Source organism: Pinus tabuliformis, chromosome J (assembly GCF_031772625.1).
Source record: "Pinus tabuliformis cultivar Carrire ecotype Pingquan chromosome J, CPIR1, whole genome shotgun sequence".
Classification (NCBI taxonomy): Eukaryota; Viridiplantae; Streptophyta; class Pinopsida; order Pinales; family Pinaceae; genus Pinus; species Pinus tabuliformis.
Window position 1 is genome coordinate 582,102,869 of NC_142295.1, and position 21,247 is coordinate 582,124,115.

Below are 21,247 nucleotides of genomic sequence, written 5' to 3' on the forward strand. Positions count from 1 at the left end.
TAAAGGAATTACAAATCTCTCTCATACATTAAATTAGAAATAACCTTTTAATGGAATAAGAACTTTTTGAATCCCTCTTTATATCTTATGTTAAAACCTTTTACTTAACAAAGGCAGTGAAATATTTGATTTGTGACTAACATATTTTTTTCTTGGTATTAATATTTTTTTAAATATTATATAGCAACTTCATAAGAATGGAATAAAGTACATATGTCTCTCACAATGGACACTGAAAAAAATAATTTCATTTATATTATTTTTCTTTATATAGAGTTAATATAAAATTATGTTATTTAACATGGACATTCAAATATTTTATTTATCACTTATACTAAAATTTTGTTATTAATATATTTTTATTTAAATATTACCTATAAATTGAATATAGAATTGATTACACATTATATAATATCAAAATTATTTTCATGTCATTTGTCAACTCTATATTGAATAATGAATGAATCTCATATTTCTTTCATAATAAAAAATTATTTTTTTTAGTTTCAATCTCTATAAAATTGACATAAGGTGGAAATTGAAATATCTTATTTATGGTTCATATTGATTTTTTTGTTGTTGCTATTTATTTTTATTTTGTTAATGTAGATATTATTTTATAAATTTTTAATAGAACATTAAGTAACAACATCTATTCCATACTAGATTGTAGAATGCCTCTAAGTGTAATAATTTTTTGTGAATAAATTTATGGTTATTTGTTTATTTAAAATTTGTTATAGATTAGCAAAAATACTATACCAATAATAACAATAAACATATTAAATTTAAAAATATGCTTTTTAAATTTAAATAAAATGATTTATTTATTTTATTAATGAGTAAATATGTTTTGGTCCTACATTTAAAAATGATTTATTTATTTTATTAATGAGTAAATATGTTTTGGTCGTACATCCTTGTCTTTTTAATGATTAAATATTTTTTTACGATTATATAATCTTTTTCTTTTTATTCATTTTTTTTTAATATCAATTTTATTTTTTTTGGTTAATTATTTGATGTTGAATATTCATATAAGTTTTTAAAAGAAAGTTGATTTAAAATGATTTATCAGATATTTTATTTTATGATAATTGTAGTTAGTTGTAAAAAAGAATTTTAATTATTAAGTTAAAAAATTGCTAGTGAAATTATTTTTATTATTAAGACAAAGTAAAAAAATAAAAAAAATAACCTAAAAGAGTAAATAAGGTACTAAGTTGGAATACCACTCACATGTTATGTATTTGAATTAGGTGGGTTAATCATTCTAAGAATGAATGATAATAATTCATAAATGGTGAATAAATTACAAGGATTTAATCATTTCTTTATATTTAGTTTTACATGCTATAGTGATTCTGGAATGGATAAAGTTAGGAATGTAAAGTGACACAATTATTTTTACATGTTATAGTGATTCTGGAATAGATAAAGTTAGGAATGTAAAGTGACACAATAATGTGGTAATGACAAAAAAAAATATACAAACTAAAACATGATGACATGCTAATAAAGTCAATGCCAAATTTCACCAAATTTCTTTATGTGGAAAATATACCACTAGAGATTATGGCTTTAAATGATAAGGGCCTGCATGAAAGTGAAATGTACTCAAACAAGGAAAATATATGAAAGCTTTAACATATGATAGGGGTTACTATATATAATCTATAGATTGTTTATCTTCTTGTTGAATGAAGAGGAAATAATAATTGAAAAACTATTGTATCTTAATAAAAACATGGTGCTCAATGTAGTTGATATGATTCAAGATAGTGAATTTAACTACATTAGATCCATGTGTGAGATGAACATTTCGATGATATTCTTACATTACATTGAATGGTTGGTAATATTTTGGTTAATATTTATTTAGTGAATTTAATTTTGTTATGAATAGTGATAAAAATGTTTATGCATTTATAATATTTTATTGTTTTCCCTGTAATGTATATTGAGATGATTATCATATTCACCAATGTGGATCCATCTTAAACTTGGATTTATCAAGTACTAAGAGGGATCAAATTTCTTGAAGTGTAGATTTTGTATTATTTAACTACATGTCATGTATTAAATCCTCCATATTAAATGATAAAAAAATCACACCTTAAGAACTTTAATTCTTCTAGACACTAAATAGATTCAAGTTTCAAAAGGATCTATGTTAGGCTTGTTTTTTAAGTGTTGTCATTTGTATATGTAATTATTTATTTTTTGTTTAATTATTTTTTTCATGTAAATATGTACATAATTATTCACTTTTTATTGTCAAATACATTAGTTCTTCCCCATACTAAATTATAGAGCACGTCCCCTGCAATCAACTATGCATAGAGTCTAATATTTTTTATTTATTTTCAAGTTGCAACTAATGAAAGGTACATTTTACTCACACGATATATGACATTTTTTTAAAGTAAATCTTTGTTATTATTATTGACATATGGTCATTAAAAGATCTTAGTTTCAAGTTGTTTGTTGAGTCTTACATTTATGAAATAGTTGTATTGAGTTGTTTGTTGAGTCTTAGATTTATGAAATAGTTGTATTTGTATTTGGTGTAATAGTGACAATCAAGATGATAATCTTCTAATCTTTGTCTTTTTACTGAAGTGGATATTCCAATTCCCTGTTATTTTACCAATTCCTCAATGCTGGTAGAAAGAGGTTGAAGCTTGGTCTTGACAATAATAGCAAATAGACAGACTAAGGACTAAGCTGGTTGTAAAGCTGCCAGAATGTAAGAAGAGATAAAATACAGCACGTCACCGAAGATTAAGAAATCAATTCAACAAAACCATCCTGCACGTTTAACCTCAGGGCATACAAGAAGATATTTGCTACAAGTTGCGATGACCTCAACAAAATCTGCCGACTGCAGCACTTCAAAATATATTCCAGCTGCTTCGCTATCTCGAATGCTATCATGTATAGTGATAAATGGCCCTTGGAAATGAAGCACAAGGCCAATTCAGCTTCATTTAAGCACGGACAAAAAATATCGCTATCGTACTGCTAATTTTATCCATCATAGAAAACGTTAATTTTTATATTTCATCATGAAATTAAAGCCTAATGGCAACACAACCGGTTGACTGCACAGATGGAAGAATAAAATACCGTCTGTTCAACCTTCACGTCAAATATACCCGAAGATCTCCAAATATCCAGCAGTCACTGATTATCCACAATCTACTTGGTTTCAAATCTGAAAATAGACAACATTAATAAAGTCAAAGGCTGTTGAGTTCAGCACCAAACACTAACAAGTAACTCGCAAAATTTTTGAAGCAATAGAAGTACAATGCATTTAGGAAAACATACTCCTTATTGAAGAGGATTGCCTAAAAAATAGTCTTTTTTTTGTGCGATGTAGTATGAAACAAGAGGCCACATCTTCCGCAGGTTTACTTCATTTCATTTCTCTGCACTATGGCACTCCAAAGAGGCTTATGCATTTTAAAGGACCCCTACGTTATCCTCATTAGACAGAATCCAATTTTATTGGAAACACAAAGCCACTTCTTTCGATATCTACCTCTTTAACATTTTCTGCATCACAGCAATCCAAAGACACATCCATGTTTGAGGAATTGAAAATACAGAAAGAAGTGTGCATTTTTAGGTTGTACGTAAAATATCCTTAAAGGTTGCCTCGAGAAATTCAACTGCAGATGATATGAAATTTATATCAAATTTCCCTAGGAGAAGATGAATAAGCAGTCTGTCAAGAAATCTCCCTCAAAAAAGCAACTCACCAATCAGAATTGTAGAAACCTTTAAGCATCGCAAGGCCTATGCTTCTCTGCCAGCAAGAGCTTCTATAAAGATGAGCACATGCTGCGAAAGCTTCAGTCATATGGACGAACCTTTATTCCTAAGCTTTATGATCCTGAGACAGCCGCAGATGTGCAACCTTGACAATATCCACCAACTTATCATCCAGTTCTTCAAGCTCACTTTATTCCTAAGCTTTATGATCCTGAGACAGCCGCACATGTGCAACCCTGACAATATCCACCAACTTATCATCCAGTTCTTCAAGCTCACCTTTGTCACGCATCCTAGAATAAGCTGGAGCCATACACTGTGCAGCTTCTTCAACAATGACCCACTGAGAATAGTCTGCGGCTTTCTGAATTATCTTGGGACATAAGTTAAAATTCATTTTTAGTTGCTTGCACACAACAGATAAGCAGACATCTGGAATATCTTCCAAAAACCACTGTTCAGCTAGCCAAGATAATTCTATGTAAGCCTGTAAGTCCTCTAACTGTTGCTCTGCATCTTTATTATTCCATAAACAGCCTGTCTTGCAGCTGCTTATTTCTCCAGTATATAAAAAATACACTAGCTTTTTCAATGCCTCCCAGCCAACCGGAACCTGAACCACCTGAGAAGAACTGTCAGACAAGTCAAAAACTATTAGCATCTTCGGCCAATTGCAATCAATACCAAAACGTCGTCAGCATGGTAGCTTATTATTCACTGAATAAAATGGAAATGCGTGGAATAATTCAATCAATCTCTTCCATGGATGAGAATATAACAAGATCCAGAATCATGAAAGAATTCTGCCTACCTGTCACGCATTCCTGATCGAAAAAGTGCTTGGAGATAATCACAGTTTGAAGATAAGACAATCCTATGGGCATGCACATGTTCTGTACGTAAACTACATAACGAGCAAACTTTGCTTGAATGTTTTTCCTCTTGTGCTTGTAAGATTACATCTCTGTCATAGTCAGGGACAATCATTAAAATGCAATGACATATTAGTGATGGCTTATTAAATGACCGGTGAGATAAACATGGAAATTACAAGTCAATTAAAGACTTCCATTTGCATGTCACTAAACAAATATGAACAGGGCATAAACATTAGAAAGAATCTTAGAATCATGCTAACAAGTCTAAAATAATGAGAAATTATAGGGAAAAGGACAATGTGAGAAATTTATCCTGTTGCAAGTAACTTCCACCTTCTCCCATCTTACTGCATATTACTTTTCAGCTTTTTGCTATTTTAAATGCAAGAATTAGAAGAGGAAAAGAGAGGTATTCAACAACAAACATCGTAACTTACGAGTAAGGATGGCCATTGACATCAAGGGCAGAAGCAAGGTTGCACTCCAAGACCTGCAATCCCCAACTAGGTGTTCTTTTGTAAAGGAGGGAAAGTAAAGGTTCCAAACTGCAACGCTTTGCCAGTAACCTAACATCTGCCACATTCTCCTCATCTATTTTCACGGTTCCAGTATAAACAAACTCTAAGATATTTCGCAAGGCAGGATAATGCAACTTGGAAGATAAACGCACCTCTCTATAGACCTTTTTTTGTACCTTTTCAGTTGTCTCTTGATCTAGCATACCATCACCCAAAGATCCTATGTTCTGCTTGGAAATAAGATAGCTAGAAGGCAATAATGATGGGCATCTAGCTGCTAAAATAACCAAGTGCGCAAACAATGAACTCCCATCCGACAAGATTAACAAGAGGTCAGACATCTCATCATTATCAAATGCTTTCTTCATTCTTCCTCCAAATTTGTTTGGAAAACCATATATACCGAAGCAGGCCATGCTATATGCTGCATACCATCGTACACCAGGAGCAAGGCTATTGTCAGCAACCAGTTTCTGAAATTGCCTGATTGATACTCCAGTTTCTGTTTCTTTACAGTCAACCTTCCCAGTAGAACCTTGAACGTAGATATGTTGTTTGACATTCTGAGCAAAGACTGAATTTGGAACCAATTTTGCAAAGGCCCAAAGGGCAAGAAACAATATTAAATTATTGCCTTCCCAATCTTGTATGTCATTCCAACAGCAGATTCTCTCGTGTGTTGTGCTGACAACATGACTTGATACATTTGATCTTGAAACACTGACTTCACTATCAGAGTAGAATCTAATAGCGTGGGACAAAATTTCCAGCCCATTGTATTTATGTAAAGTCCAACTATACATTTCCAAGCTTGAAAAACTTGCCAAAGACATCAAGCTTACTACCATCAGAAGATCATCAGATACAGAATTTCCATTATTACAAGCTCCTAGAGCTATAGTCTGCAATAAAGATTGCAGCCACTCATGCCCAAATGGCTCCAGAGCTTGAGCTAGAGAAAGCTGTGTTTGTGAAGAAAGATATTTGAAAGGCGAATAAACAAGAAACAGGACAGCCCTGCAAATAGGTTCTCTCTCAGATATATCAGGGACTTCCTGTGTAGATTGATTCCCGATTTCCTGCTGGACGTGAAGTTGACCACGCTTATGAACGGTTCTTACTGACATTTTACTGTCAAATTTTCAATGTATGTGTCAGCACCCAGTGATTATAACTTCCTATATCATGAGGTCTTAGTTTTAACTAACAGCTAATTTACTTTTGAACACTAAGTGACTAAACAACCCAACATAGATATGGAAAAAGAACCCCAAACAAATATGGAAAAGAAAAAAGAAGCAAAAGCAAAATACCAGGCAAATGAGATAAGTCTTAAGAGTGATTCTTTCTTCACAGATATAGTTGAATCAAGATTCACTTCACAATGTATCGCAAGCCAACCTAAAATATCCCAAAGATGGGGCCGTATAATAGGATGCTTATTTATATGAAAGTTCCTGATCACAGTATCCACCTGCTGGCCCTGGTATACATCCCCACACTTTGACCATTGCTGCCCATCAGAGTTATCGGACAAAAGCAAATCAGAAAGGACTTTTTCGATGCCCATCTTCCAAAAGTAAGAATGATGAACACCAGACCATCGAAGCAATGTATTAGCAGTGCGACAAGCCTCAATAACAAGCATCTCTAAGTCAGGTGGCCATTTTTCATGAGGGAATGATCTCCATTCAACCAATGCTTGGATTATTCCTTCCACAAAATGCCTTAGGTGTGACCCAGCCATTGCGTTGCACCCAGACACTGATCTCTGCATATCAGATAAATCAGTGGACATCAGTGGACAATATAAAAGTTTTTCAAATGTCAAATTTGCAGTCCAAATATTTCCTCATGAATCAACACCAATTTTCTCTTTTAGTATATCTGAGTTAGAGATGCACAAGAGAACAAAACCGACATCAATCATAACATAATCCAAAATACCAAAAAGGAAATGTGTATGCTAGAACATTAACATACTGCCAAAGATTGAAGAAATCGAAAAGCTTCCACTCTAACAATACGGGGCCTTGAATCATCTAGACATTGTCTAATAGTAGACCATAGCATGTCTTTATCTTCAATCTGTTTCAGAGCCACCTCACCACATAGAGCTGAAATTTGAGAGAGCCAAAGCATAAAAAACAAACAAAAGTTTCAATTTGGCATTAGAGCATGAATCTTTAGGTTTTTTCAAGTAATCAATGAGAATGATAGAAAATCTATATAATCATAAAGAAATACACTTACCCAAAGCAGAAGAGGCCCGTAGAGCAGTAGAAGCTACTGAAGCATTGTGGCTTCTACAATGGGCAAGTAGCCCTAATCTTAACTTTCTGTTATTTCCAACTATGTACCTTGATTTAGGCCACCACCAGAGTATTGTGTTCAGAAGACTTGCAAACTCGACATAATATTCTGCTGATTTGGCTTCACTGCTCTCGTACTTCTGTAATTCTTTTACTAAACTATCTACTGCATCTGTTTCCTCAAGAGCCTTCCAAACAGTATCACCAGATGATACTGATCCACTCTGGCCATTCAATACACTCCTGGGCTTTACTTTCTCAAGGATGCGATTCAGGGCAGTTGCACTTGACATTGCAGTAGTTGATTTATAACAAGATAGCATTTGTGCTAAGGGAATCACAAGTTCTTCCCCACCAAATTTTAGCAGTGACCCCCCAAGAAGACCAGTTAACTTTACAGCAACCTCTGCTGACATGCTACATATTTGTTCGCTTTCTGATTGAAGAAGTCCTTTTAAAGCAATCATGGTTTCATTCAATGATGCCTGTTGCCAATGAAATTCAGCACCTGGCTTTTGTAAATAACATGCACTTACAATAATGAAATCTCCTCTAGCAATATTTTAGTGTTAGTTTTAGAACAGTAGCAACATATCATTGGAACATTTCATGCATGTGTTACATTGCCTTCAAATAGGTTAGCAAGTCAAAAACAGCAGCTACAAAATGATGGATACAGAGGTTATTCCAAGTATGGAACATTTCATGCATGAGTTACATTGCCTTCAAATAGGTTAGCAAGTCAAAAACAGCAGCTACAAAATGATGGATACAGAGGTTATTCCAAGTACGCAATTATCTTTAACAATTACAACATTCTCATGTCAAGTTTCCCAACTGGAAAAGATAATAGGAAAACATGAATTATTAGAGAAGCTATGAAGGAAGGGTACTTGGGCTTTGCCTGTAGGAAAGAGGGTTGGTTGTCACACACATGCACATATACACAGACAATCAAACATGCACACATGCTGACACTGCCTACATTGTGCTCTTTGTTTGTCATAAGGTGATGGGTATAATATTTTGAATTGAGAAAACAATCTCTTTTTGCTGCTGAATACAACTTAAGTTAGCAGGATTTACAATGCCCCTTTACAAATTCAGCAAGAACATCCTGCACTTGAATGCTTTGCTTGTGCTTTTTTTCACAAGTAAATACATTCAAAAATCGTCTTCCAAGGCCTCAAACAGGACACAATGTCGCTCCAAAAGCATTCAAACAAAATGTGGTGAACATAAATGCACTAAATGGTTTCTTTTGATGCCAGAATGTCAATCATAGAGTCAAAAAGATAAGATTGCTAAGTTATATATCACAAAGAAGTAAACAAAGGCCCTCATACCTCTAGGGATCACAAAGAACCATAGGAGACTGTTACTGAACACATCTATCCTTGTACTTTTGTGTCAGATAGTTATAATCACAGAGTTCAAAAACTAGCACTAGTTAGCTCAGGTTGGCAAAGAGAATTGTTGCATCCACACTGCCAACATTAATAATCACAGAGTTCAAAAACTAGCACTAGTTAGCTCAGGTTGCACCCACAGTGCCAACATTATTATGTAAAAATTTCTCATTTCCCACCCCAGTTTTCAGTTTCACCTTATTTCACCCATATAGTTAAATGCCCTTTCCCATATCCATACGTTCAACAACTGAAAAAATAAATTTTTGCTGAAAACACAAATTCTGGAAATTTTACAGAATGCTAGAAAATGCAGAAATAAAAAATCAGCAGGTACAAACAGCCATTCAACACATTTAAACACAGTGACTTTTGGTCAAGGTGACCCTGGAAAAACCCCCTACAACTCTTGGGGAAAACCAGTTCGAGAGCTCTTTCTTATTTCTGGAAAATGCTTTTTACAGTGAGAAATATTCAGCAAAAAATCAGCAAGCAAATTTTTACAACTTATCTCGTTTTCTGTGCCTCACAGCCAACTGGGAAAACTCGCAAACAGCAAAACAGAACAGCAATAAATGTTGTACGGCCTCCTCGATTTTCGTGCCCACTTTCAGCCTTAAATGCTGTTGTATGGCCTGCAATAAATGCACTATACGGACCTCGATTTGCATGCAAAAAAACAGCAATACGCTGTACGGATTTCCTTGGAAAATGTGCCAGCAAATTGCTCCTCGATTTCTGTGCAAACAGCTGTACGGATTTCTAGAAAATCGTGCCAAAATCTGCCTTTCACTATGTGCTAACTCAGCTGTACGGATTTGCTAAACTGCTGCCTTGGAATGTGTGCCAAGCTGCTGTCTCCTTCTCCTCCCTGTCCAGAAATCTCCCTTGCTCTCTTGCTCTCCTTCTCTCAATCTGCTCATGAAAGAATGAATGACCTTTTCCTCCTTTTCCTCCTTTAATCTAATCCTAAGTGACTTTTGGGTGATCCCTAAATCCAATGGCTGAAATAGATTGAGATTTAGGGTTGAGATTAAATGCTCATTTAAATCTCACTTTCTATTTTTTAGTTCACCCCACTTTAATAAAGACCCACTTAGTCATTTATTTCCAAAGTCACTTTTCCTTTTTAATTTTACATTGACTTTAATAAAGTCACTTTAAAATTAGACTTTAGTAACTTTATCACTTAGAGTCACTTTTAAATTAGATTTGACTTTATAAAAATTATAAAGTCATTTTAGTAGAAAAATTAAATTCTTTTGGACACTTTTCCCTAGGCCAAAGATCAAAGCCTTAGGGAACCACTTGTCCTCTGGTACCAAATTTCAACACTCCCTCTTACCGAGGAAGGTGTTCCTCACCACACCCATCTTGTCTTTGAAGTAGTAATGCTTTCCCCGTGGTAAGGCTTTGGTAAGAATATCTGCAACCTGCTCATCAGTGGGAATATACTCAAGCATCACAACGCCCTTCTGAACATAGTCTCTGATGAAATGATATTTGATCCCGATATGCTTTGACCTGTCATGAAATACTGGATTCTCCGTGAGTTTAATGCAACTCTGATTATCACAGTAAATCACTGAAGGTCTCAACGACTGACCAAATAAGCCAAACAACATCTTGCGAAGCCAGATGGCCTCACAACTAGCTAGACTGGCTGCCATATACTCTGCTTCCACTGAACTCAATGCTACTGACTGCTGCTTCCGGCTGAACCATGACACTACTGCCGAACCCAACCCAAAACAGCACCCTGAAGTGCTCTTCCTATCAGAAGCACAACCTGCCCAATCAGAATCGGTATAATCTACCAATCTCACTCCATCCCCCTGCCTGTAGCCCAGACCATAATCCACTGTCCCCTGCAAGTACCGCAAAATGTGTTTTGCAGCCACCCAGTGAACCTTCCTAGGCTCACACATAAACTGACTCACCGTGTTCACTGCAAAACAAATATCTGGTCTAGCGTTGACCAAATACATCAAGGAACCAATCAGCTGCCTGTACAATGTGGGATCCACCAACTCGGAATCCGAAGCACGAAGCTTCTTCCAGTTGGTGACCATCGGTGTCGACATGGGTCTAAAATCCTCCATGTGGAATCTGCCAAGGATGTCCACAATATACTTCCCCTGCCCTAGGAAGAAATGCCCCTCCTCCTGCCACACCTCCAAACCCAAAAAGTAATGCATCAAGCCGATGTCCTTCATCTCAAACTCCGCCGCAAGATCTCTCTTGCAGTGCTCTATGAGTCTCTCTGCACCTGTAATGACCAAGTCATCCACATACAACACCAGAATGAGAGGCTCCTCACCTATCACAATAAAGTAAAGGTTCAGATCTACCTCACTCTTTGTGAAACCCAACCCCTGCAAGTATGTATCTATCCTGGAGTACCAAGCTCTGGGAGCTTGCTTCAGGCCATAAAGGGCCTTCTTCAGTCTGCACACATGGGACTCCTTCCCATGCACCTCAAAGCCCTGTGGCTGCTCAATGTACACCTCCTCCTGTATGAAGCCATTGAGAAATGCAGTCTTCACATCCATCTGGTGGATCTTCCAACCCATCTCTGCTGTTATCGATATAATGGAGCGGATCGAAGTATATCGAGCCACGGGAGCGAAGGTCTCCTCATAATCAACTCCCTCTACCTGGGAGAACCCTCTAGCCACAAACCTCGCTTTGAATTTCTCAATGCTGCCATCTGTAGCATGCTTTACCTTGTAAAGCCATCTGGAAGTAACCACGGATTTGCCCTCAGGCCTCGGCACCACCTTCCAAACATCATTCTTCATGATAGAAGAATACTCCTCCTGCATGGCCTCTCTCCAGACCTGTTGGCTAGCTGCCTCCTCATAGCTAGAAGGCTCAGAGTCAAGGATGATGGTAGCCATTGCCATATAGCTACAAAACCTCTCAGGTGGTCTACTCTCTCTGACCGGCCTCTTAAGCTCAGCAACAGATGTGGCATCTCTCAAGGTGTCCTGAAGCCACTTGGGCTTCCTCTTCCCTGAGTGCACTTCTCCCATAGGAGAATGAAACTCCTCCTCCCCATCATCATCAGGAGCCTGAACTCCTGACTATCTGTCTGCTGTCCTCCTACCTGCACCTGAACCTGTAGAAGCTGCGGTACGGTGTGAACTGTCCATCAGTGGACTCCCTAGTGAACTGCTCTGCATGCTGCCCAGAGCACCACCCCTCTGGCTCGGTGAGCCACTGCTCACTGACGGACCTGACATCCTCATAGATGTACCTCTGGATCCTCCTGATCCCTGCCCATTGGATCCCTGCGACTGACTCAACTGCTGCTGAGGGTCTGGCTGATCCAAATACTCTAACTCCCGTGACCTCCTGAAGGCCATGTCCTCCTCGAACTTCACATCCCGCCTAACAACAATTCTCCTCTGTTCAGGAATGTAAATTCAAAAGGCCTTTGAGGTCTCACTGTAGCCCACAAAGATACCCTTCTCTGCGGTGGGCTCTAGTTTCGTCCTCTTCTCCTTGGGTATGTAGGAGTATGCGATGCATCCAAAGATACGAAGATGACCAATATCAGGCTTCTTCCCAGAAAAAGCCTCCTCCGGAGTCATGTGCCCCAAGGCACAATGCGGACTCCTGTTCGGCAAATAAACGGTTGTGTTGCAGGCCTCTGCCCACAAGAACAATGGCAACCCCTGATCATGTAACATCGCTTTGGCAACCCCTACGATGGATCTGTTCTTCCTCTCCGCAACCCCGTTCTGCTGGGGGTTGTAAGGAACAGTGAACTCCCTCCTAATGCCTGCCTCCACACAATAGTCAACAAACTCTCCAAGGGTGTACTCTCCCCTATTGTCCGACCTCAGGGACTTGATCTTCCGACCTGTTTGTGTCTCCACAAGAGCTCTAAACACTTGAAACCGCTTGAAGACCTCACTCTTGGTCTTCAAGAAATAAATCCAGGTCCTCCTGGAGTGATCATCAATGAATTAAACATAGTACTCATATCCACTCAAGGAAACATGAGCCATCCGACCGCTCACATCGGAATGAATCAAATCAAGTATCCCAGTCGCTCTGCTGTCACTGCTGGGAAAAGGGGATTTGGCAAACTTGCCCATCGCACATCCTCTACAAGTATCAAAGTGATCAGTACTAAAATCTGGCACACCTGTAGTGATCTCCCGCAATGTCCTCAAGGCTCCATGATACATATGCCCCATCATGCGGTGCCAAATCTCACACAGCTCAGAACTGCTAGCTCTGCTGTCGGTACTACTGCTCAATGCCAAAAGGGACTCGAATGCAAACCTATACACCTTTGCATGGCGTACACCTATCACTCTAGCTGAATCAGCTGGAGTGCCCCTGGGATATATCAACACCTATCCTCCCCTGAATAGTGCCTCATATCCTCTGTCCTCCAAAGCTGATACGGATATGAGGTTCTTCCTCATCCCTGGCACATAAAGAACATCTGTCACCTTCAGGGGAGGTTTGGACTCCCTCTGAAATGTCAGTGTCCCCACCCCGACTGCTCTAACAACTCTATCATCACCGAGTACTACCTCTATATCAGTGCCACTCTCTGAAAGCTCTGAGAAGTACTCACGGACTCCTGTCATGTGACGTGAAGCCCCACTGTCCACATACCAGATACCCGAAGATGCTCCGCTAATCGAGGGAAAAGCATGCTCCCTCTGAACCTGTGTGGCAGGTGATCCTGCACTAGAAGACTCATACGCAGCGAACCCAAACTCCCAGTCAAAACGAACTGCAAAGTCCTCAACCTCTGCTGAAGCTGCCATGTTCTGGTTCTTCCCCTTCTTCTTCTTCTTCTCCGGACACACAACTGCATAGTGTCCGATCTTTTGACAATTCCAACACTTCACCTTGGAATAGTCCTTCTGTGTGTCACCCTGTTTACCTTTACCTTTCCCTTTGCCCCTACCATTGCTTGTGGAAGCCTGCTTCTTCCCTTTGCCTTTCTTGCCTCCTGCCGACAGTGCTACATCCTCATCCTGCTCAACTAGCTTGGCTGCCCTAAGCTGACCTTTCATGATCTCTTTCTGAACGCAATCATCCCAAAACCTCTCCCATGTGGAAAGGGTCTCACATGCACAAACCCCATCAGCAAAGTTCATCCATGAACGGGGGAGGCCATTCACTGCAATCCGCACCAACTCAGTGGGTGGAATGTCCTCTCCAACTGCTGCCAACTCATCTCTCACATTAGTAATCTTTGTGAGATATCCAGCTGCACTATCATTACCCATCTTAATAGTCTTCAGCTTCTCCTTCAGGACCATTTACCAATGCTCATTGGTACTCTGGTAGAGATAGGACAATTCTGTCCATATCTCATGGGCATTTCTCTTTCCTCTCACATGAGGAATGCAATGGTCTTTGACTCTGTCTAGAATCAGTCTCTTACCCTTGTTGTTCTTTTTATTATACTCAGCCAACTGAGTGGCATCAGTAGGCACAACAACAGGGTTCTGTGTGGTATGCACCATGATGTCCCAGACTTCTGCCTCCTCAAAGATACTCTGCATTCTCTCCTTCCAAATGTTGTAATTTGTATGCCCATCCAACCTATCCTCCACCCTCAATCCCAATGACATCCTGCTGTCCTAAAACTGAAAAATAGCACTGTTGTAGTAAAGATAAAACTGATGTTTGTGAAAAATCAGCTTGCTGGAATTTTTTGAGTGAAAAATCAGCAGCTGTAATTTTCCTCTTTGCTGTCCCAAACTGCACTTCAACACTCAAGCTCTGATACCATGTAAAAATTTCTCATTTCCCACCCCGGTTTTCAGTTTCACCTTATTTCTCCCATATAGTTAAATGCCCTTTCCCATATCCATACATTCAACAACTGAAAAAAATAAATTTTTGCTGAAAACACAAATTCTGGAAATTTTACAGAATGCTGGAAAATGCAGAAATAAAAAATCAGCAGGTACAAACAGCCATTTAACACATTTAAACACAGTGATTTTTGGTCAAGGTGACCCTGGAAAAACCCCCTACAACTCTTGGGGAAAACCAGTTCGAGAGCTCTTTCTTATTTCTGGAAAATGCTTTTTACAGTGAGAAATATTCAGCAAAAAATCAGCAAGCAAATTTTTACAACTTCTCTCGTTTTCCGTGCCTCACAGCCAACTGGGAAAACTCGCAAACAGCTAAACAAAACAGCAATAAATGTTGTACGGCCTCCTCGATTTTCGTGCCCACTTTCAGCCTTAAATGTTGTTGTACAGCCTGCAATAAATATGCTATATAGACCTCGATTTGCGTGCAGAAAAAGAGCAATACGCTATACAGATTTCCTTGGAAAATGTGCTAGCAAACTGCTCCTCGATTTATGTGCAAACTTCTCCTCGATTTCTGTGCAAACAGCTATACGGATTTCTAGAAAATCGTGACAAAATCTGCCTTTCACTATGTGCTAACTCAGCTGTACGGATTTGTTAAACCGCTGCCTTGGAATGTGTGCCAAGCTGCTGTCTCTTTCTCCTCCCTATCCAGAAATCTCCCTTGCTCTCTTGCTCTCCTTCTCTCAATCTGCTCATGAAAGAATGAATGACCTTTTCTTCATTTCCCTCCTTTAATCTAACCCTAAGTGACTTTTGGGTGATCCTTAAATCCAATGGCTGAAATAGATTGAGATCTAAGGATGAGATTAAATGCTCATTTAAATCTCACTTTCTATTTTTTAATTCACCCCACTTTAATAAAGACCCACTTAGTCATTTATTTCCAAAGTCACTTTTCCTTTCTAATTTTACATTGACTTTAATAAAGTCACTTTAAAATTAGACTTTAGTAACTTTATCACTTAAAGTCACTTTTAAATTAGATTTGACTTTATAAAAATTATAAAGTCACTTTAGGAGAATAATTAAATTCTTTTGGACACTTTTCCCTAGGCCAAAGATCAAAGCCTTAGGGAACCACTTGTCCTCCGGTACCAAATTTCAACATATTATGTGCGTAGTCAATGTCTTACATGAATTTGGAGTTGACCAGTAAAGTCATTGCTAATGTCCTCAAGGTTGTGAACTAATAATAGATGAGGTAAATGTTAGCATTGTAGGTGGTATTTGTTAATTTTCCACGAAATTCTGCAACTACTTAGTGAATTATTGAAAACTAGGCAACTGAAAACTGAAACTAAATTCACTTTCACGAAAGTACATAATTTCTTAACTGATAAGCAGCTGAATATAAACACAGAGATAGCACAGTCACACAAATTAACACACTTGATTTCTTGGGAAACCCAACTTGGAAAACCCGCTTCTTTGTTGTAGTGTTTTATTGATTGAGCTTGAGCAATTGAATCTCTTACAAGGCAATCTATCACACTGAGAACACAATTGCTCTCTCGCTAAACTAGCTTGGACTCACCCTACAAATCTCATGATCCCTGCTCCTAATCCTTTGCACACTAGCAGCCCTATTTTCTTGCGCATAAAATCTCCTATTTTGTAGCGCAAATAGCTCCTATTTCTGTGCGCACTTAGTCTCCTATTATTTAGGACACAGCTCCTAAATCCTAGCGCAAATCTGCTCAATAAGCCAGTGCGTTCTTGCTCCTCAAGGCTACACACCCACAAGCAAAGAGCTCTCACACAAACTCGTGCACTCAACAATGAACAATCTTTGTTCCTTCATCCTTCTTTTATAGATTCGATCCATGCTAAGTTAGGCGAGTTACAAATTTAGAACTTGAGTTGTGATTGACTAGTTAACTGAGTCGAACTGGTTCTCTCTCCATTCATCATTGGAGTTATAACTTGTCCTTCCTTCAATTAAAGACTAAAGTCTCCAACTTGTCCTTTCTAAACTCGAACTGCCACTCGATCTTGTAGTCAAACTGAAGAGGGGACCACATAACTGATGCTCCAACACTACGCATGAACTCATGAAGGTGTTCCCACAAACTGGAAATAAGCTCACCATCTGCATGAACTCCCTCCATGGTCAAAGAAAGGCAACTCGTGCTCCTTTTGGCTAAGGCACGAGCTAGAGAAGACCTTCCACTCGCTACAATTTTCAACACTCCTTCTTAGCAAGGAAGGGATTTTGTACAATTCCCAACTTCCCTCTGAAATAGACGAAACTGTTTCTTGCCAATGCCTTGATCAAGATATCTGAGTCTGCTCCTCTGTTTGAATGTATGGCAGCTTCACTATCTCTCTATGCACGCAATCTCTGAGATGATGATACCTGATCTCGATATGCTTGGAGCGATCATGACACACTGGATTCTCAGAGTGCTTGATGCAACTCTAATTGTCACAATGTATCACAGTAGGCTCCATCCCTTGTCTGAAAAGTCCCACAAGCAACTTCTTCATCCAGATAGCCTCACATGCTGCCAAGCTGGCAGCCATGTACTCGGCCTCTGCTAAACTGAGTGCAACTAATCTTTGCTTCCTACTAAACTAGGTAACCACTGCTGACCCAATGTTGAAGATGCACCCTAAAGTACTCTTTTGATTTGTGGAGCTCCTTGCCCAATCTACATTTGTGATGCCCTTGAGCCTCACTCCATCAATCTGTCTGTACCATAATCCATAATTTGTTGTGCCTCTGTGTTGAAGAATAGTAGTGAGAAAGGTCCTTCTTTGACTTGTGCCTTAGTCAAAGTGACCAAGAAGCAATTTTCCTTAGCATGCACGAGTTGCTAAAATTTAGGATGAATTCCTATAAGTTAGGACATTTAATGAAGCAGTTCGACTGATGCGCTGGAGTGGGAGGTTCAGTTGGTGTCTCCTAGTGCGAGTTATCTTTGGAAAGAGACAAGCGAGTGAGTCTCAAGTTTTAAATTTGGGCAAGACAAGTTCCATGAGTCAGTTAGACTTAGTTAACTCAATCAATCCCCAGTTCGATTTCCAGAAATAACAACTTGCCAGATTTAGCCTATTTGAAAAGCTTATAAAGAGGACCAAGGCAAAAAATTATTCAATCGTTTTGTGAGCACAAGTTAGTGAGACAAGGCAATAGAGAGCACAAGTTTGTGCAGGAGCTTGTGGTGGGAAGGGTAGATTGATAGAGGAGAATTTCTTCAGGAATGCACTAGAATTTAGAAGTAATTCCTAAATAATAGAAGCCTCTATTGTACTAGGGTTTAGGAGAAATCAGCACAAGGAAATAGGAGCTCAGCTAGGCAAGGAAAGGAAGAAGCATGATTAACAATCTTGCAATGTGTTTCAAGCTAAGGACTCGCAGGGAGAATAAGTTGTTTTCTCTATTGAAATAGGACTGTGTGTTGTAAGAGATCCACTGCTCTAAATTTCTATCAATAAAAGTTCTCAATCAAGCGAAGGGTTTTCCCAGTTGGGTTCCTTAGAAAATTTGTTTTTTTATTTATTTTATATTGTGTGACTGTTATTTCTGTTCCTATTCTGCTGCAAATTAAAGTAGGGAAAATTCTGTGTCTTGAGTTACAAGTTAATTTCAGATTTGTTCATTCACGCAGATCATAATTTTCGTGGATTTTCTACATGGTATCAGAGCCCTTGGAACAGATTTAAGATCATCACAAGTGCATCAAATCATAAAAGAAGGAGATCTGAGGGAGCCGTTGCCTAAGAATCTCTAGCAGAATTTAAGGAGAGGTCTTGTTCTTGTGACAGGTCTAGGAGAAGAAAGGCCGATGCTGCCCAAGGTCTAGGAGGACATTCTGGGCAGATTCTGTGCTAGGTTCATGGGATAATTTCTTCAAGATCAGGCCACATATTCTTGTGCAGGAGGTCGAGGTCATATAGCCTAGTTTGAGTGAGCCGTAAGGCCTAACAAGAGGTTGGAAACAAGGGCCAAGTAGCCTCATAATTACAGCACAGAAGTGGACTTGATGGAGGAGGGAGGAGCGAAGGCTTTGCAACAGATTGAGGCCAAGTTTGGAGCGCTCTAGCAACTGCTACAGCAGTCCTAACCAGGGCCAAAGATTGCAGACATTTATACAGGCACAGGTCTAGAATATTGGGACAGAAGTCAAAGTCTCAAGGTATGTTAAATCTCCTTCAAGTATGGTGTTGATGCTAGGTTGGTGAGAGTCTAGGATTGGGTCAGAGTAGATGGCAGCTAAGAGCAAATTGGAGGGTTGCTAGAAGGTGTCTATTTAGCCCTAAGTTCAGTCCTTGTGAAGGACTACAAGACTGATAGGAGAGGCAAAATTATTTGAGCCCTAAGTACAGCTTCTTGTGAAGGATTACAAGGTTGTTAGTGGGCAGGTGTTGGAGAGCTCTCTGGGGAAGCAGGATGGCGTACCAAGGGTTGAGAGCAGATCACTGTTTAGAGGGAGCATCGAACTTCGTTCCATGGAAAGGGAGGATCACGATAGTGTTGGAAGATAATGGAGTGGGAGAGTTTATCAAGCAGTCAACAGCGCCACCTCAAGATCCCCAACAATTGGCCCAACATAATAAGAATGATATCAAGGCAAGGAGGATTATTCTAGAAGGGGTCAAAGATCATATAGTACCTCATATCCATGAGAAGAAGACAACATATGAGATGTTCGATGCCATCTTAAAACTATATTAAAGTACTAGCAATACTAGGAAGCTTCCGCTTAAGGAGAAGCTAAGTATCTGGATGAGCAAGGATGAGCCCATCATCACATATTTGTCAAGGTTCATTCAGGTATGAGATGAACTAGGTGGTGTGGGCATGATTGTATCTGATCATGACCTTGTGAGTTTTTCCTTACTTGGACTTCATGAGTCTTGGAAAGGGTTCCAGGATGTTGTTGGTGGGAGAGAGAACTTTCCAAATTCAAAAAGGTTTTGGGCTGGCTGCATACAGGAAGAAATTCGAAGAGGAACCATAGAAGGGAGATCAGTTATGACAGTGGACGAGGAGAACCTTGCCCTGGCAGGCAAGGCCAAGGGCAAGAAGGGCCAAGGAGAGGTCGAGTCCAGTCAGAAGGGCAAGAAGAAGGATCTAAGCAAGATCAAGTGCTTCCATTGCCATGAGTTTGGACACTATGCCACTAAGTGTCCTAAGCGAAAGGAGTCCAGTAAGGATCATGTAGCTACATTAGTGGAGGTAGATGCATTTTTTGCCTAGTTCGAGAAATATTTCTCATTGATTGCTTGCATGGAAAGCTCAACAGATAGCAGTATATGGTATATTGATTCAGGAGCATCCTTCCACATGATTGGGAACAAGAAGAGTTTCAGCCACCTGAAGGAGAAGGACATGCAGTTTCAGATTGAGCTAGGAGATGATGGTCAGTATACAGCTAGAGGATTTGGTACTGTTAGTTTTCAAATGGAGTCAAGTAATTCTCTTCATCTCAAAAATGTTATCTATGTTCCAGGATTGAGGCAGAATCTCGTTTCGGTAGCTACCTTTGAGGACAACGGATATGATATCATCTTCAACAGAGGTAAGGCATACCTCCAACAATTAGCTTTTGGATGTAAGAAGTAGATAGGTGTGAGGGTGAGGAATCTCTACAAGTTGTAGGTAGAGAGAAGCACAACCTTGAGAAGCAAGGCAGGGAGAGCTCAGAGTAGAGAAGTGGTGGTTGAGCAAGAGCAAGATAGAGCTCTCAAGATGGAGCCTCAGCTAGTATCTCAGTTTGAGTCTAAGCTAGTTGGCAATTGGGTCGACCAACAAGATGATGAGGAGCTTAGCCCAGGGCGAGTGGAGGCAGCCACTCAATCAGATACTCCCAGTACAGGGAGAGTTCGAGCCAAGTGGGCAAAGGATTTGGTTAAGGGAGATCAGAAGAGAGTTGAATCTTCCAGTATCACTTCCAGCCAAAGGAAGCAACCACAAAGGTACACAAGGTACATGGCACTTATAACTGAAGTGATGGAATCGCAAAACATGGTGGGAAAGAACAAGTCTTCATATCAGGTTCCACAGAGTAAAGCAAGGAAATGTTCTAGTTCAAAGGGAGCAGCTGCAACAACAGAGAAATTGGTAGTATTGGAGACATATCTAGGAGGACGAGGTTCTTCCATAAGAACCTTCCTCGCTAAGAGGGAGTGTTGAAAATAGTAGCGAGAAAGGTCCTTCTTTCACTTATGCCTTAATCAAAGAGACCAAGAAGCAATTTTCCTTAGCATGCACGAGTTCCTAAAATTTAGGACAAATTCCTATAAGTTAGGACAATTCATGAAGCAGATCGACTGATGCGCTGGAGTGGGAGGCTTAGTTGTTGTCTCCTAGTGCGAGTTATCTTTGGAAAAAGACAAGCGAGTGAGTCTCAAGTTCTAAATTTGGGCAGGATGAGTTACATGAGTCAGTTAGACTTAGTTAACTCAATCAATCACCAGTTCGATTTCCAAAAATAATAACTTGCCAGATTTAGCCTATTTGAAAAGCTTATAAGGAGGACC

General features: G+C 39.2%; 1 protein-coding gene across 2 annotated transcripts in view; it reads right to left on the reverse strand.

Moving 5' to 3' along the window:
- Positions 1-2,774: 2,774 nt before the first annotated feature.
- Positions 2,775-21,247, reverse strand: part of LOC149228315 (BTB/POZ domain-containing protein) — a 78,291-nt gene continuing 59,818 nt past the window's right edge. Inside the window, exons 3-11 of one of the 2 annotated variants that reach the window (XM_089378156.1) lie at positions 7,430-7,973; positions 7,160-7,293; positions 6,490-6,947; positions 5,096-6,307; positions 4,592-4,744; positions 3,768-4,412; positions 3,334-3,561; positions 3,130-3,217; positions 2,775-2,955 (exon numbers count right to left, since the gene is read on the reverse strand). In XM_089378156.1, coding sequence (XP_089234282.1) covers positions 3,977-4,412; positions 4,592-4,744; positions 5,096-6,307; positions 6,490-6,947; positions 7,160-7,293; positions 7,430-7,973 — 2,937 coding nt within the window. In that variant the 3' untranslated portion in view covers positions 2,775-2,955; positions 3,130-3,217; positions 3,334-3,561; positions 3,768-3,976. Of the gene's footprint in view, positions 3,218-3,333; positions 3,562-3,767; positions 4,413-4,591; positions 4,745-5,095; positions 6,308-6,489; positions 6,948-7,159; positions 7,294-7,429; positions 7,974-21,247 lie in introns of both variants that reach the window. The other variant, XM_089378155.1, reaches the window with a different exon arrangement.